Consider the following 19,033-nt stretch of genomic DNA (forward strand, 5'->3'; position numbering starts at 1 on the left):
CGAAAGCAAAACATATACACAGTATATTGACAGTCCGTGCTGTTGTGTTGAGTACACCCGGTGAATCGTAAACATCAACAAGAGAGCTCGTGTCCTGTTTATAAAAACTGTGTACGTTTCATGGGTGTGATAAATTTGATAAACTCTGTACACAACACGTAGCTCGGAAAGACAATACGTGTGAAGGAGTTTGCTTTCTAACATTTCTACTCTTAATTTCGTATATTAAAGAAAAATATTACAACTTTAATCCAGAAAAATAATTATACCAGTATAATTATTTTTCTGGATTAAAGTTTTAATTTTTTTCTTTAATACACAACAATTTTGCCACTTATCCTTAGTATTAAAAAATAAAACTAAAATTTGTGAGAGTGCATGGATTTGTCAATCAAACCCGTTAAACAATTTGAAGTTTCAATAATTGAATAAAAAATAAATTTTTTAATATATTTTTAAGTGAAATGCGTTTAAAATATACTATTTGCATATCCACTGCTCTCTCCCACTATGAACATGTAGCCATCAACTGCGTTTACAGGACTATAGACGCAACTGCTTCTGCTATGAGTGCAATTGCTCTTTCTCACTCGTGTAGAACAATCTCTACTACAGTTATATACCGTGTTGAGAAGTATATATATGAAATGTTTCGTACAAGGACTAAATATAAGTTTTTAATAATATCTTTTGAAAAAAAGGAATTCAGAACAATTTAAAATTGCTGTTTGATATCTTTAAAAATTTAATTTTGGTCAATGTATTTAATTGTAATATAAAAGTTTTTAAAAATTGAATAGAACTCCATATTTCTATTTTTCCGTATCATGCATACTTGTACAAACAAAGAACGATAACTCTTCACACTTGGGTAATAACATTCAGAAAGAGAAAATTTCTTTAACTAAGCCTAGTAGATCTATATCTATTTCAAGAAAAAATAAATAGAAAAAGTACCAAAAAAAAAAATCACAAAGCATACTGGAGTAATAATCATTATAAAAGCATTCTCATTTTTATCATAGTGTAAAATTATTGATTTTTGTCAGAGGATTTCAATAACGTTGATCGATGACGTCACGACTGCATCAAAAGAAAAGATAAGAGAATGTGATGACGGTGCTGCTTGTATCCAGATAACTGTTTGAGAGGGAAATACTTTATAAATTGTGATTTATTAGAGAAAAGGAGTATTGATCAGGTGTACTGATTTTAAAGCCGTGTGGTTTTCTTTACTGAAGACATAAGAAGCTGCGTCCTTATATAAGTCAGGATTTCCTCTGATATTCTTGACAACATCAAAGAATGCAAATATAAGTAATAAACAACGATTATTTAGTAAATAACGTTGTTTATTTCTTAATAAGCTGTGATATTATACAGAAAATATTAACTTCAAATCCGTTTCCATGCACCTTTAACGTACGACGTATTATATATTGTACAGATCAAGGTTTACATTTGTCAATCTGTCAATTTGAACAGCTTGTTTGAACATCGTTTATTGTTTTGATATTACAACAAAAGGATTGGACACAAGTTCTTAAAAACTTAGAACGTCCTCTTCTTTATAACAATTAATAACACAAAGTATTGTTTAAATTTATTCACACAGGAACCAAAGGTAAATAAGATTATCTAACATAGGTAATGCATGTACATAATTGAATTAATGTAGAATGGACAAACAAATATAAATACATTACTCAAAAACGACCAGATATCTTGAAAAACAATTGCACATTTAAAAATAAACTTTCATTTTCAAAAATACTGATCAAATTAGAACAATTCTTATGACAAGATAATCTTTTGCTCATTCAATATACATGTATAATAATATCAAGTGGTTTACCTGGGTATTGCTTTGAACAAACTTTAATTATATCTTCATGTCTTCATACATGCAAACGCAATAAAATGAAAAATCCTACTTTGTGAAAGAAAATCGACTAAAGAGAAAGCCAACCTCAGCTGAATTGTGTGTCAAATTACAAAATGATTATCATATTGACAGATTTAAAACATTTATTTCAAATTGAAATATTCATAAATGATCAAAACAATAAGTTGTATACAGTTAATATTGCAAAGCTTGAGAAATCGAATTTAAGTTATTATTTTTCAAACGTAATTACAACCAATATACAAAGATATACAAAGATTTCCATCTCCATATATTGTTATATATATGAACCAAAAATGAATATAACATTTGTCAAATTACTAAATACTGATCAGTCACATGATTGCAATATATGCAAATATTCGTTTCAAATTGATGTACAACATTACTAGGTGATATTAATTTTGTGTCAAGGTTATTACATAAAATGTAAAAAAAAAGTCATTTACAAATAATAGATCTAGTTCATACATGTAAGCGTTGAGTCATTCTAATGAATATTCATTGTAATGAGACGATTTTAGTCTTGAATGGAGACTTTGAATCAAAATAATTAAAGGCAAGGACATGTTAAGTCACAATAAACAACTCAATAAACTATATACATGTACCTATCTTCTCATATCACATGTACCAGGGATTTCAAAACGATTTTTTATCAACTATATCTGTGATAGAATACAGTGAATTTGCCTTAGAGAGTAATAACAGAAATTTTATCCAACTTGGCCCTTTCAGGAGTAAAATCAAGATATTAAAATATATCCAATGATTCAACGAATATTTTGTTCTAGGGATAATCTACATCTCATTGCCTGTTCAACATAAAAGTTAACAAATTGTTCATATTAAAGACTTGGTCTGCAGTTAGTTCTCCCGAAAGAATCTTTACCAGCATGTTTAGAAAATTTTTTGGAGTAAAAAATTCTTCAAAACTCAGTCTTGGCGGATCTGAAGGATATGTGAAAAAAATACATCCAACGTCTTGAAGGGAAAACACTGTTTTTTCTGTGTATATAATAATTAGTATTGCGAAACGTGCCCCTTTCCTTAGTAGCTCCACAATCATTTTTCCATGACATTTAGCAGATGCAATCATTAGTGGGGTCACATTTGAATCATCAGGCATGTTAACATTAGCGTCATTTTCCAGTAAAATGTTAATGAGTTCATCACTTTCTGCCCACAAGGCGTACCAAAGAGCAGATCGACCTTCTTCGTCTTGCACGTTTATATCTGAAATAACCGTGATCAGCATTTTTGCAATTAATGTTTGACCCTCGAGACAGGCTATCAGAAATGCCGAATCAAGTTGAAAAATGCTGGTATTTTCAATAGGCCCTGATATTACAAGATAGTCTACGATATCATGATAACCTCTTGCTGCTGCAATATATAATGGATCAATATTTTCAATGTTTGAAATTATATCTGAACCTGCGTCAATAAGCATTTTTACTATATATTCGTGACCATTTTCAGAAGCTAGTAATAGAGCATTTTCCCTTCTTTTATTCAACAAATTGATATCTGCGTTATGACTTATTAAAAAGCTGACAACGTCATTATGACCTTCACCAGCCGCAAGTATAAGAGGAGTGTTCTGGTTCATGGTATATTCATTTATATTACATCCCTGCTGATACAGTAGAGACACCGTTTTTATTTTTCCATTTTTTGCAGCGATAGTAAGAGGAGTAAGACCATTTCCATCACTGATGTTAAACTCTGCTTTTTTGTGCAAGAGCAGCGTGGTAATATCTTCATGGCCTTGGGAGGCAGAAAGCCATATTACGTTTCTCATATTAGCATCACGACTATTTACATTTGATCCCCTATCAAGCAAAAGTTCTGTTAAGTTAATATGATTTTGAAGAACTGCTTGCATTAAAGGGGTTTCCCCAGTTATGTTGCATTTATTGACATCGGCTCCAAGATTAATTAACTCATTTGTTACCATATAATGTCCGTTAGAAGCAGCGCGGAAAATAGGTGTCTCAAGACTTTTGTTAACATGACTGACATTTGCTCCACTTTCAAATAAAATTTTTACAACATTCAAATGACCATTTTGAGCTGCATAGTGAAGTGCCGTATTTAACATCTGATCAATTTGATCAATGAAAGATATTTTTGAGAGAAGTTTAAAGTAATATACGCTATGACGTGCGCCATTATCAAATACGGCTGGAAATGATATATTTTGTTTACCAATAAAAGTTACGAAAATACTGTAAATCACACCATTTAAATAAAATGCGTTATTGAGTTATCAAATTATAATTATTAATTTTCCTGCAAGGAAAGAAATAGCTATTTTTAAATAAACCCACCACGTGACGCCGTCGCTACTTTTAGATTGATAAACAAACACGGCGTTGAGAAAACGAGGTAAGCCCTTTGAGATACAACTCACTTTTGACATGGATGGCGTGTTACTATTAATTTAACTTACCTTCAAATGTAATCAGTATCAACCATCTATACTCTGTTATGACGCATATTAACCTTTTATTAATAATCGTTGTCAAAATGCAACATACCTCATTGTCTGTGATTTCCCGTGGACAGACGTGTCTATATTTAGGCCTACTGTTTACGCACTTCCTTTATCAATATTCATGAAAAGACTGGATTCTTAATTGCAGATATTGCTTTATTGTACTGTTATTACAACGATTTATATAGTTAAATTTTGTTAAAATATTATTTTTTTATTTCACTTCATGTGTTTCAAATCATTTAGTCGTTTTTTCACATACAAATCGACATTCATACGGCGTATATTACTTTAACAACATCAATATGTCCATTTGCTGCAGCGAACATTAATGGCGACATTCCCAAGTTATCAACGTCGTCTGGTTTCGCACCGTAATCTAAAAGGCATGTCACAGTTTCTATAACACCACTTATGCAAGCGTAATGTATTGGAGCATGTCCTGCTTCATTGTGATGATTTACAGAAGCATTTTGTTGAAGAAGCAGGCGTACAATATTTGTGTTTCCTTTTTGTGAAGCAAGCATTAGAGGACTGGTTGCATCGCCCATTAAATCGTTCACATTTCCATTCAAAAAATGTTTAAAAACATCCCTATCATTTATGAGTTCACAGGCACAGTGGAAAGCAGAAGCTCCAAATAAATTCGGAATAAATGTATTAGCACCATTATTAAAGAGGGTCTCAAGAGTATCGAAACCTTTCTGTCTTTCCGATTTTGACATGTCTTTATGGAAACTCGAGACCACCAAAGTCAAAGGAGTGCGTCCTATTCCATCAATGGTATTTACAGGAAATTTATTGTCCAGTAAAAAAGCAGTCATCTCATTGTGATGTAAGAGAGATGCTATATGTAGTGCATTTAATCCGACTAAGTTTCTACAATTCCATTTTTGATATAAAATATCCTCCCCCATAAATTCTAAGAGCAAACGTGCAACTTCTACAGACCCATTCAAACATGCTGCTAAAAAAATTTTGTTTGATATAATGTGCTTTCCATTCTCTATTCTCTTCACACGTTCTATTAGGGCCTTAACAATTTTCTTGTCACCATAGATTATACAGCTTAATAAAGGTGACACTTCTTCAGCAAGTAGGGCTAAATTATTTTTCAGTGTCTGAGTAACAGATAGTTTTTCTTTGAGTTCTTGTATTAAACAAATTTCCTTTGAAGAAGATGCCTGAAGTTTATACTTCTCAAATACTTGATCCGACCTTCTGAGAGAAAAATAAAATGGAGAAGAAGGATTTTTTGAAAGATTGTGTGCTTCATCCGAAAAGACTTTTAGAACACTTAAGACATCTTTTATTAAAGAATGCACACGTTTGCGCATATAAGGTTTCATCATGTTCATCAATAAATTGAGACATCTACAAAATTGAAAAAAAATCTCAAGGGCTTGTTCCGCGTGAAAATTTTGAATGCAATATAAAAAATAATTGTTACGTTCTGTTTCACTACTTGCATCCAGTAAAGTATTATTACCCCACCTCTGATGATTTTTAAGCGGTTAGCTTCGCTAGCCGCTTTATGGCATGTGTCGGCAACCGGAAACCTCTATAAGGCGCTACCTATGAGCAAAAAATTGCAGCTTTTCCGATCTTTGGCGGAAATACCCGAAAGTCTACGCTGAATTATCTGGGGTTACATGCAGAAATACAGGGGCAAACTTTGCAGTGAAGAGGAGAAAAAATAGTTCTACAATATGGTTAATAAACCAAAAGATATATGATTAGTTATGTTAAAAACTGCGAAAGTATTGCAAAACAAAACAAGAAAAAATCTAGTTTATATTTGATTTTGGATCATTTTTTGTGTTCATCTATGATATACGTAACGGATGCGAACGCGTAGTAATACATTATTTACTAACAAGATAGCGTGGATAGATGACGTACTTGTACGAAAGAACGAAAGATACCTTCAGGTAATATTGTTTGCTTATACTTGCTACTACGGTTCATTGCTTTATCATAATAGACTTGCTTGTCAAAGCTGAGAACTAATTATATATTATTTAGGTACATTTTGCGTACTATACAGCTGCTTTAGTTAGTGTTTTAGTCCTTAGCTATTATTTAGGCCTACATGATAATCCAATTACAAGTAGACTTAGTAGGACTGAACATATATAATTGAACAAATTCTTATCAAATTAGTTATTGCAGTGCTATATTTTGTTTATTATTTATTTTTGCATTAATTGTTGCAATTCAATTGGATCCTTCTCTCTGAAAAGTTCATTTAATTCCCCACCCCGCAAAAACTTTCGTGTTTTTGCTAATTAGCCTAGAACAAAAGTGTACAATTTGTATACTGAAATATCGTGTAATTATCAATTGTCTTTATCTACATTAGTTCATCTTTGCTGTCTTTAGCTATTAGTTACATGATTATCCAATTGCAAGCAAACTTAGTAGGACTGAACATATATAATTGAACAAATTCTTATCAAATCAGTGATTGCAATGTTATATTTTGTTTATTTTTTGCATTGATTGTTGCAAATTAATTGGTTCCATCTCTCTGAAAAGTTAACATATAATTCCTTACCTTGCAAGAACTGTTTCCTCTTTTGCTAATTAGCATTTTATCAGAGAATTAAAATAGGTTTATTATTTGAAGTAAGTACTTCCGTTTTGTAATCTTATATATAATAAAGTTTAGTCATCTTTGAAAATTGATATACACAGATCATGTAATTATTTGTTATCATGGGGGTTTGAGATATCTTTACTAAATTCTTGTTCATGTGTGATACATATCTTCATTACGGAAAAACTTACTTCTGAAAAATCCAGCAGGGGGTATTTTGTCCCGTTTGGACAGTTCTAGTTTGTATAAGTTTGATTTGCATTAGTTTACTTCTCAGGAATTTACTGCAAATTAAACTAGTCGTGTGAACTGTGAATTAATTTCTAAGAATTTATCAAATTTAAATTGCACTAAAATTTGACTCCAAGTAATTTTCATCTTTGAAATATATCTACACCTGGACATGTTCTGCATATTACTTCCCCATGCCAATTTCAATGCATGCATGCTAACCGCTTCCCAGTACTTTCAGTACTTTGATTCTACGAAATCCTGGCTTACGATTGGTTGAAGACTGTCACGTGAAGGCAGTGGATTACTTATACACATCTATACACGGTCGATGTATCACGTCACAAACACAAACGTGACGTCATAATAGGCACAGTATAAGCGTGATGAAGCATTTAGCAGAGAAAACCATTTATAAACTACAGATAAAACGTAAATGTTTCATCGGTGGGGTAAATTCGTTACATAGTCTTTTAGTGACAGAGTATGGGATGATACCTGGTTAGTAAATTTCATACCTGACTCAGCTCCGCCTCGCCAGGTATGAAATTTACTAACCAGGTATCATCCCATACCATGTCACTAAAAGACTATGTAACTAATAATACTCGTGATACTTAATTCTGTGACTTGTACACCAGGTTGTAGAAGATATTGTTGACCATCATTTCTTTGAATCGAAATTGCTTTGATATTTTTCATGAAACTTCTTACAATTGCAGATCCATCTGGCTCGCCTCTAACAATCTCAATTATCTGGAAAAATTCAGCAAATATTGAAACCAACTTTGTATTCATTTCAGTTGGATCTGTACATGGAATTTCATCGAACATACTACCCAGACCTGTTTCATTTAAAGCTCTTTTCACTAAATCAGTGAACCTTTCAATAGATTCTTCTGTACTTTCCTCATTGCCAAGAATGCCAATTTTAGAACAGTTTACTTCATCAAGTTGAATATTTCTTCTGCTCTCGATCGATGAACTTTGGATGTCTTTCAGGCTTTTAATAGCTTTTTCTTTTTCAGGTGATAACACAGGGTGTGCCTGACCTTTTAAGTTAATACAATTTTCTAAAGATCTCTGAAGGTCTGGAAAAGCTGCAGATAAGGCCTTAAAGACAAAATTAAGATAGTGTTGTTGTCGATAAGTGGTGGTCAAGAACATTCTTTGAAAGTGATTGTCGTCCATGGTCAAAATTCGATTTATGAAGATATTTCGAATTTTATAATGTTCAAATGCTGGACACAAGAATACCTCTGTAAAATCTTCTCCCATTTCCGTTAAAATTCTATCCACCAGCGAGTCAGCGTATTCCTCAGGTAAAGTTATTGAAAGGTCATCTTCTTTTTACTTAAGGTTTGAAATTTTATGAAAACTCTCTTTCTAAGTACAAACAGTGGGCAAATCTTTATGAGGTAATCAGGAAAATCTTGTGCAAATGTATATGCGGCAACATCCATGATAAAATCGTGATAAAATAAAAAGTTCCCTCCTTCTATTTTAAATAAAACATTCACCAAACCATTTAATTTTTCACAAATTAATCTTTTTGGTGTTTTATAATCAACACAACACACCTCACAAGCTTCTTTAAAGATGTCCGATCTAACATTAGACAAATTTCTTTTTTCAAGAATCCCGCTGGTAGAAAGTAAATGAAATGAGGCTCAAGTATGCTAATCTATCGTTATCCTTAAAATAAGCGATTTCATTAGATATAACTGATGTCGGCTCTGTAAAAAAATTACTTCCTTTTTGCTCATACTTTTCATTACGGCCAAACAAGGAACATAACAGTGGAAAATAATGTTCAGTATTTAATATGCGTTCTCTTTCCTCCAGTGAAAGATGATATATTCCCGAAAAATGCTTCATTAGTATGCACTTTTTTTCTTCTCTGCACAGACGGAATTTCTCATGAAGGGGACATAGATTTGTTTTCAACAATTGCATACATTTTTTATCGTTTAGTATCGCTACCCTTGTGGTTACAAGTAATTTTAGTCGATTGCTTTCAAGATACTTTTCAACAATATTTTCTAATGATATCCATTTACTTAAGAGTATATCATTGATAGACTCCTTTCCAGGAGGGTCGTGTAAAACATACATTTGGTTAACAGGCACATTTGTATCAACCAGCTTATAAAATTCTTCAATGTCGTTTATAGGTATGATCATCCATCCTCGGTCTTTATATTTCAAAGCAATATACTGAGCCATTGCAGATTTTCCACAACCAGAGGGCCCAACTATGGTTACAATGGATTTTGAATCTACCAGTCTTTCGGTATATTTACAGCCACTCGTCTCATAATATTTTTCATCTTCCTCCTTCCATGTGGAAATGATGAATGACTTTCTGTTTAATTCTTCAAAAAAGTGAAAAATATATATTTCAATTCGTTATTTGTGGTGAATACTGAATATGTCTTCCTCCACTATGCTACTACTGCAGAATTACATAGGTATTGATATGGTTTTGATAATTATGATTTTATACATATTATGTGATTTAAAGTAACATGTCCCTACATGATATAGATTTTCCCTCTTGAAAAAAATTAATAAAAAATTTTCAAGGATTCTTTTCGTTTCTTTTAGTGATATTAGATTTTTATTCCAAGGGAAAACAAGCAAAGTCAAAGAATTGTGGTCCCCCGCTTTCGGTTTCTTTGTGGATGAGATGTTATTTTTTATGACATATATATGAACATCCTATCATATGTCATTTATTTAGAAATTATCATTGAAGTTGATTTTTTTTGAAGGATGAAAAACCTAATCCTGACTGTTAAGAAGTCATGGCCAAAGTAAAAAAATTGTTTTAAAAGTAGGTCAACTCCAAGGCTAAGATCAAAAGGTCAAATTTATTTGTATTCAATGAAAGATTTTCTCACAAGGATTACATAAGTGAAGTATGAAAACCCTAGCCCTTACTTTTCAAAAGTTATGGTCAAGGTTAAAGTTTTTTCATGTGTACGTAAATCTCTAAGGTCAAGGTCAAAAGGTCAAAGTTGTTGATATCCAATAAAAGGACTTGCCACAAAGAATACATATATGAAATATAAAGTCCTAGTATCCACCGATTTTTTAAAAAAAATAATTTAAACTACAATGTAAAGGTCAAAGGATCAAAGTTGTTGGTATCCAATAAAAAGTCTTCTCAAAAGGATTACATATGTGAAGTACGAAAGCCCTAGCATTCACCGTTCAAAAGATATGGTCAAGGTTAAAGTTTTTTCATAAGTACGTAAATCTCCAAGGTCAAAAGGTCAAGTTTGTTGGTATCCAATGAAATGTCTTGCCAGAAGAGATACATATGTGAGATATAAAAGTCCTAGTATCTACTGTTAAAAAGTTGTGACCAAGTTTAAAGTTTTTTAAAAGTAGTTAAAACTCAGGGTCAAGGTCAAAGGGTAAAAATTATTGGTATTCAAATAAAGGTCTTCTCACAAGTATTACATATGTGAAGTACGAAAGCCTTAGTTCTCACCGTTCAAAAGTATGGTCAAGGTTAAAGTTTTTTCATAATTACGTAAATCTCCAAGGTCAAGGTCAAAAGGTCAAGGTTGTTGTCATCCAATGAAAGTTCTTGCTACAAACAATATATATGTGAAATATGAAAGTCCTAGTACCTACTTATCAAAAGTTATGGCCAAAGTAAAAGTTTGGAATTTTTGTGTAAAAGTGGGTCAAACTCCAAGGTCAAGGTCAAAAGGTCAAATTTGGTGGTACCCAAAGAAAGGTCTTGTCACAAGGAATACACATGTGAAATATGAAAGTCATAGCTCCACTAAATCAAAAGTTATTGGCAAGGTTAAAGTTTTTGTGACGGACAGACAGACTGACAGACGGACAGACTGACGGACAGACGAATGAGATTTAATGTCCCCTCGCTTTGGCGAAAGCGGGGGACAAAAATTAAATGAGAAAAGATGTCCTTAACAACAAGCAGTAATTAACTACTCAAAGGAAGATTCTATAGCTGCAGATAGAAGAAAACTGAGGGAAGAAAATTAGAATAAATTTATAAGATTCATTATCAACAATATAAAAAATATGCTGTATCAGATGTAATTGAAATAACTCATAATTTGCGTTCTGTAGACGTATCTGTAGGTTTTGGGACCTTCTTTTACTTGTCCATTTTACGCTGCAAACTTTTTATTGTATTGCATCCTTATCTAAAATGTCTTTCAGAACTTTGTCACTCAAACTTAGATGTCCATAGGCACTCGGTTTCATGAAGGTGTGTTTTGTGCATTACGTATGTAACTAGGTGTGCCTACATACATTCATTTAAAAAGAAAAAAAATATCGCTGAAATGTTCGCATTCTAAAAATGTCATTATTGTATCAAAGAATCTTGAAAGCACGACAGTTGCCTTCTTCTTTTTCAGGGTGTGTCTCTTTTCGAATCAATATCTTCCACTTTTCATACGGGTGTCGGGTGAAAACTAGTTTCATAATGATTGACTCACTCTTTTCAATTATCTGCCCAATTGGACTCGCCGTGTAAAAATTGCAGCAAACCACAAAATTTCTTTATATCTATCATTGAAACTGAAAGTAATGGAAGTGACATTTTCTGGCTGCCTTAAATGTAGAAGTAACCCGTAATTGCATGGGAAATTTTGAGAGGTAAGAAATCAAATCTACACTGAACATACTGTAAACCAACTTTTATTGGCGTACTAGAAATTTTCGCGAAGTTCGCGAGAGCCTCATCATCGCAAATATTTCTGGCTGCGAACTAGCCCTTAAAGTCTCTGTGTTTATTAAAAACAAATTTAAAAAAGGTGAGATCGCAAAAACTAATCGTCGCGAACTAGTTTTACTCCATTCAATCGCGAAATAAAGTCGTCGCAGATAAAAGTTGGTTTATGTAGTTTAAAACAAAGATGTGTCTGTAAAACACCTATGCCCACGTACGGCAACATAGTGAAGATTAAATTTTTTTTAAAGCAAATTTAATATATTTGTACCCAAAGTAGCGTCTCCTAACTGGAAATGCATTTGTGGTATATGAAAGCCCTATCACCATCTGTTCCCAAGTAATGGCCAGTTTAAAATTTTTTCATTAGAACAGAATTCTTCAAAATGAAGGCCAGAAGGTCAGAATTATTGGTATCAAATATAAAAAGTCTTACCACAAAGAATACATATGTGAAGTATGGAAGCCCTTGCCATAACCGTTAGAAATTATTGCAAAGGATACTGTTTTCTTCATAAGTCCCGAAATCTCTAAGATCAAGGTCCAAAGGTTAAGGGCAATGGTACCCGATAAAAGGTCTTGTCATAATGAATTATACATATGTGTAGTATGGAAGCCTTAGTTCTAACCGTTCAAATGTTTTTGTCAAGGTTAATTTTCTTATCATAAGTCCGGAAATATCCAAGGTCAAGGTAAAAAGTTCAAAGTTATTGGTATCTAATAAACGGTCTTCCCACAAAAAATACATATGTGTAGTATGAAAGCCTTAGCTCTAACTGTTCAATAGTTATTGCCAAGGTTAAAGTTTCGCATAAGTCCGGAAATCGCCAAGGTCAAGGTCAAAGGGTCAAAGTTATAGGTATCTTATAAACGGTCTTGCCTCAAAGAATAAATATGTAAGGTACGGAAGCCCTAGCCTTAACCGTTCAAAAGATATGGCCAAGGTTAAAAATTTTAAAAAATAGGTCAAACTCCAAGGTCAAAAAGTCAAAGGCCTTAGTAGCAAATGAAAGGTCTTGTCACAAGGATTGAATAAATAAAGTATGAAAGCACTAGTCTAGCTCTTATCCTTTTAAATATATGGTCAATGTTTTTTTTGAAAGTAGGTCATACTCCAAGGTCAAGGGGTCAAAGTTCTTGATATCCCTTGAAGGGTCTTCTTAAAGAATTACATATGTGAAATACGACATCTCTAGCCCTTACTGTCAAAAAGTTTTAGCCAAGGTTAAAGTTATTTCTTAAGAACGGAAATCTTCAAAGTCAAGCTAAAAAGGCCAAGGTTGGTGGTATCCAATAAAATGTCTTGCCACAAAAAATATATATGTGAAGTTTAAATGTATTGTTCAAAAGATATGACCAAAGGAAAAGTTTTGGTCAAAGTCCAAGGTCAAGGTCATAAGGTTAAATTTTGTGGTACCCAAAGAAAGGTCTTGTCACAAGGAATGCACATCTTAAATATGAAAATCATAGCTCCATAACATCAAAAGTTTTAGGCAAGGTTAAAGTTTATGCGGACAAACAGACAAACAGAGAGACAGACAAAGATACAGACAGACGGACAGACACGACCAAAATTATATATCTCCGAAACTTCGTTTACGGGGGCATAAAAGCTACACCCGACAACTGTATTTTTAGCTCACCTGAGTCGAATGCTCCAGTGAGCTTTTCCGATCAAAATATGTCCCTTGTCTGTCGTCGACGTCATTGTTGTTGTTGTTTGCGTTGGCGTCGTTGTAAAAATTTCACATTTTCATCTTTTCAAGAACCACTGGGTCAATTTCAACCAAACTTGCTAAAAAGTATCCTTGGGTAAAGGGAATTCAAACTTGTATAAATGAAGAACCAAACCTTCTTCCAAGGTGAGATGATTGTGAATTAGTGAAAAAAAACAAGATGTGTTTGTGAAACACAGATGCCCCCGTATGGTAACATAGCGAAGGTTAAGCTTTCTCAAATGCAGATCAAATATGTTGGTATCTAAAGTAAGGCCTTTTCACAAAAATACAAATGTGAAATTATATCCCTAGGACCACCTGTTGAAAGGTTATAACGTTTTTTAAAGGTATCACAAACTCAGGGGTCAAGGTCAAAGGGTCAAGGTTGATGGTTTATAAAAAAGGCCTTGTCTCAAAAATTACATTTGGGAAGTATAAAAGCATTGGTCCTTACCGTTCAATAGTTATGGCCAAGAGCCCACAGAATGTGACAGAAGTTAAAAAGAAATATGACGTAAAAAGGACAAGAGAATTTCTAAACAAGTGGAAGGAGGGGCGGCCTTGGCTGCAATACGACGAGGTGAAAAAGACCATGACTTGTACTTACTGCATACACGTGAAAAACAAAAACAAATTCACAACTGGATCTGAAAACTTCTGTATCGATGCTGTTGTGGCCCATGAGTTGTCTAAACCTCATATATACGCTGCATCAGTTTCTACAAGGGCATCAGTTGAAAATTCGGACGCCGCTAAAGCGCTTCGACAACTGAAGAGTCACGAGTATAAAAATTTGAGTATTCTGTTCCGGAACGCCCATGCCGTGGCAAAAAAACATCTTTCATTTAAAACGTACCCTTGGTTATGCAAGCTAGTAAAAGTTTATTTATTTGTAAATTTTCTTTTGTTTTTTCACACAATTTTTATCAAAATTATATATTAAAATTCAAGATTATTCTCAACTTCCCCTTTAATATATTAAAATTCAAGGTTATCCCAATTTCCCTCTAATTTGTTTCATTTAAAACAACCTGTTTTTTACAATGTCTATATAAATAATACTCTAAAAGGGCTCTGTAAATCCTCGGAGGATTGTTACGTCATGCTGTAAATAATGACGTCATATCAACAGAGAAAGACGCTGTCAAATCGCCATGATGAAAATCAACAGAGAAGATAACAGAAGAATTAAGGTAAGTTCCTTAGCTAAGATTATAGGATTAGTGTTAGATATATTACTAAACTTATATATTACACGCACACTTTTTTGTTTATACATTAGAAAATAGAAAAATACATATCTACCGGAAATGGCGAGGACAGGTTTGTCGTGCTAGAATGAATGGCCAATTCATTACCGAAACAAACCTGCTTGGAGTTTGGGACTAGCACCTGATGAGAGTTCCCTTTCAAAATTACTGGCATTTTAGCCGACATCTTTTGGCCTTTTGGCATCTTTTAAAATTATAATTATGCTATAGCACAAACCAAAATTTCTAAATTCAATTTGGCTTAACTCCTTCCTGATCATTTTCTTTATTACATTTTTGATTTTTGTTCACATATACGCACACACAAATAATTTGTTATATTCAAAAATGTATGTACTTATCTGTTTGCTAATAATTATAATTAATGCCTAGGTTATATTCCAGTATGCTTTTATCTTTGTAAGTACTATTGCTAATTTTAAAACATTATCTAATATTTTATTTTTAATCGGTATATGCAGCAATTTTATACTATATTTCAAGCTAAATAAAAACAATCTAGCAAAACGAAATCCCCCCCCCCCTTCTTCCTTGTATCATTTTAAAGCTAAATTTTGATACACTTACACACCTTCCAAATAATTATTTAATCCCCCTATCTCATTTTTATTAAATGTAATAGTTTATGTTCAGCAATTTTTAAACAAATTCAACCCCTTTTTGTTGCTTTTTGCAATTTTTCTCACCTCATCTTTATTTTCTCTTTATATTATGTTGACATTTAACTCCATGTATGATCGGCCACCAAAAAATGATTGTAGCAACACGGTGGTTATTTATTTATTTATCATTTATTTATTTTTAAAAAATAATTAGTAGATGCACTACGTATGTCTACACGATCATACAGAGGCCTGTTTTCCTTATGAGAACAGAGAATAGACGAAATTCGTCTATTGAGGCTGGTAGCACTAGGTGTAAAAAAGAAAATGTATATTTTCTTATCACCAATTAAAGATTTATCATACTAAGATAAATCAGATATATATATATACTGAATACAAACATGAACTAACTTCCAAGGTGATTCACTGGGTGTGACAGTTACTCAGACCTATGACTTACTCTTAGACGGCCTTATTTATTTGTAAATTTTCTTTTGTTTTTTCACACAATTTTTATCAAAATTATATATTAAAATTCAAGATTAATCTCAATTTTCCCTTTAATATATTAAAATTCAAGGTTATCCCAATTTCCCTCTAATTTGTTTCATTTAAAACAACCTGTTTTTTACAATGTCTATATAAATAATACTCTAAAAGGGCTCTGTAAATCCTCGGAGGATTGTTACGTCATGCTGTAAATAATGACGTCATATCAACAGAGAAAGACGCTGTCAAATCGCCATGATGAAAATCAACAGAGAAGATAACAGAAGAATTAAGGTAAGTTTCTTAGCTAAGATTATAGGATTAGTGTTAGATATATTACTAAACTTATATATTACACGCACACTTTTTTGTTTATACATTAGAAAAGAGAAAAATACATATCCACCGGAAATGGCGAGGACAGGTTTGTCGTGCTAGAATGAATGGCCAATTCATTACCGAAACAAACCTGCTTGGAGTTTGGGACTAGCACCTGATGAGAGTTCCCTTTCAAAATTACTGGCATTTTAGCCGACATCTTTTGGCCTTTTGGCATCTTTTAAAATTATAATTATGCTATAGCACAAACCAAAATTTCTAAATTCAATTTGGCTTAACTCCTTCCTGATCATTTTCTTTATTACATTTTTGATTTTTGTTCACATATACGCACACACAAATAATTTGTTATATTCAAAAATGTATGTACTTATCTGTTTGCTAATAATTATAATTAGTGCCTAGGTTATATTCCAGTATGCTTTAATCTTTGTAAGTACTATTGCTAATTTTAAAACATTATCTAATATTTTATTTTTAATCGGTATATGCAGCAATTTTATACTATATTTCAAGCTAAATAAAAACAATCTAACAAAACGAAATCCCCCCTTCTTCCTTGATACACTTACACGCCTTCCAAATAATTATTTAATCCCCCTATCTCATTTTTATTAAATGTAATAGTTTATGTTCAGCAATTTTTAAACAAATTCAACCCCTTTTTGTTGCTATTTGCAATTTTTCTCACCTCATCTTTATTTTCTCTTTATATTATGTTGACATTTAACTCCATGTATGATCGGCCACAAAAAAATGATTGTAGCAACACGGTGGTTTATTTATTTATTTATCATTTATTTATTTTTAAAAAATAATTAGTAGATGTACTACGTATGTCTACACGATCATACAGAGGCCTGTTTTCCTTATGAGAACAGAGAATAGACGAAATCCGTCTATTGAGGCTGGTAGCACTAGGTGTAAAAAAAGAAAACGTATATTTTCTTATCACCAATTAAAGATTTATCATACTAAGATAAATCAGATATATATATATATATATATATATACTGAATACAGATGATCAGAAAAGTTCACTTGAGCTTTAATCTTAACTGGGCGATAAGAAATAATCTCACTCATACATCGGGATAATATTCCAAACTCTTGGAAATTTTACAAGAAATTGGACCGTCAAATAACGAAACACTCTCACATTAATATCAAATCGCCAGATAAAAACTTTTTTTTTAGTTTTTTAGTGTAATGGGCTTGCTGTGCTCGTTTGAATACAACCTTTTAGGCCTATGCGGTAATAATGAAGTTTTCATGCAGAGTTAAACTTCAAAACTAAGGGAAATCCTTTAACGTGGGAATAAAATGTTCTCTTTACTGAAAAATAATTTACATTTGTAACTATCAAGAGGCCCATGGGTCACATCGCTCACCTGAGCAATGTTTCTAGGAAAAAAGCAGAAATCAGTTTGCTATTGAAAAAGTTCATCCCCAAAATGTCCCAAACAATCATTAAGGGTCTGGGGAGAGGGTGTGATTTGAACGAACTTGAATTTACACTAAGGATCACAGGATGAAATTACACCATTCAGTCGCCTGAGTGGTAACTGAATGCCCACTGAATGATCACTTAAAGGTCACTGAAAATACCTTTCCCGTGACTTTTCCGTCATTATTCAGACACCATTCAGTCGACTGAATGGCACATGCATTTCAGAGACGTTTCATTTATCATTTCGTTGCATCTTCTTATTGAATCGAATAATCGGCTTATATTTTAACTTAATTTTTTTTACTTTAGCCTGGTATAATAGCATTAAATAATTTTTTCTTATTTCAAGTCAAAAATGGGGAAAAATTAATGCAAAAAAAAAAACAACTCTTGTTCAAGACCAGAATCGAGCCCTGGTTTCAGCGGATGTGATGCCTATATTTCTCCAAAATGACTGAATTTCATTGCTAATGCTGAAGATTCTCAAAATAAAGAAAATAAAAGAGCTGCAGATGCAAATGTACACTTTATAACGACTCATCAGGCTCATGTGTTTCACTAGCATAAATGACAGTTTCTTGACCGGAAGTCCAAGAGTTGTTACACTACGCCAAGTTACATGTAGAGAAAATTCGACCGCAGTATCTGAAAAACATGCATTTAGAAATGCCCAAGAATATTCATTTCGCTCAGATTAAGACATAAATAAACCTAATGCATGGTAGAAATCGGGCTGCATTTGTTGTATATGGCGGACTAGTACGTTCTAATTAAATGGTCGGAAGGGGGAATGTTTAAAGAGTTACCGGGTATTTGTTTCTTTCTAAGGTCTAAAAATACATTAAATTTTTAAATGAGGCATTAATTTTTTGTAAATTTACTTTTTACAAAGATAAATTCATTTTTAATGTTATCATTAAACTTTAGAAGGTTACCCATAACTCTTAAAACATCCCCCTTCTTGCTATCAGTCATTTAAAATATAGGCATAACATCCGGTAAATAAAGAAGGATTTTTTCCCGGGATTTTAGTACAATACTTTTGATTAACAGCTTCAAAACCTTAAGAACCCAAAATATTGTTAGAATTTTATTAAAAATGCAAAATTTTGAATTCTCTTAAGAGGGCTTAAAAGCAACTTCCGGTATAGTCCGAAAAATCTGACGTTTTCCTGGCTTTTTTACGATTTTGATATTTTACATGC

The 19,033-nt window shown here is 32.6% G+C and overlaps 2 protein-coding genes across 2 annotated transcripts; both read right to left on the bottom strand.

The window, feature by feature from the left end:
* Positions 1-1,591: 1,591 nt before the first annotated feature.
* On the bottom strand, positions 1,592-4,048 carry LOC134277109 (ankyrin repeat domain-containing protein 50-like). The gene has a single exon (XM_062759396.1). It carries the CDS (start codon positions 4,008-4,010, stop codon positions 2,715-2,717), a length of 1,296 nt encoding a protein of 431 aa, XP_062615380.1. The 5' UTR covers positions 4,011-4,048; the 3' UTR covers positions 1,592-2,714.
* Positions 4,049-4,678: 630 nt separating this feature from the next.
* Positions 4,679-8,427, bottom strand: LOC134277138 (ankyrin repeat domain-containing protein 50-like). The gene is made up of 2 exons (XM_062759426.1): positions 7,951-8,427; positions 4,679-5,527 (listed from the first exon to the last, which is right to left on the bottom strand). The coding sequence occupies exons 1-2, from the start codon at positions 8,425-8,427 to the stop codon at positions 4,679-4,681; spliced, it is 1,326 nt and encodes a 441-aa protein (XP_062615410.1).
* Between the last annotated feature and the right edge of the window lie 10,606 nt (positions 8,428-19,033).

Source organism: Saccostrea cucullata, unplaced genomic scaffold (assembly GCF_032062105.1).
Source record: "Saccostrea cucullata isolate Sc308-1 unplaced genomic scaffold, CSIRO_AGI_Scuc_v1 ctg4010, whole genome shotgun sequence".
Classification (NCBI taxonomy): domain Eukaryota; kingdom Metazoa; phylum Mollusca; class Bivalvia; order Ostreida; family Ostreidae; genus Saccostrea; species Saccostrea cuccullata.

What these genes read in the sequence shown, in the direction of transcription:
- LOC134277109 (XM_062759396.1), bottom strand. Translation starts at nt 4,010, where the DNA reads ATGTTAAATACGGCACTTCACTATGCAGCTCAAAATGGTCATTTGAAT.
- LOC134277138 (XM_062759426.1), bottom strand. Translation starts at nt 8,427, where the DNA reads ATGGACGACAATCACTTTCAAAGAATGTTCTTGACCACCACTTATCGA. An exon ending in AGCCAGATGGATCTGCAATT is followed by an intron (nt 5,528 to 7,950) that starts GTAAGAAGTTTC and finishes TCTGTTACTCAG; the next exon opens with ACACTGAAAAATAATTTAGC.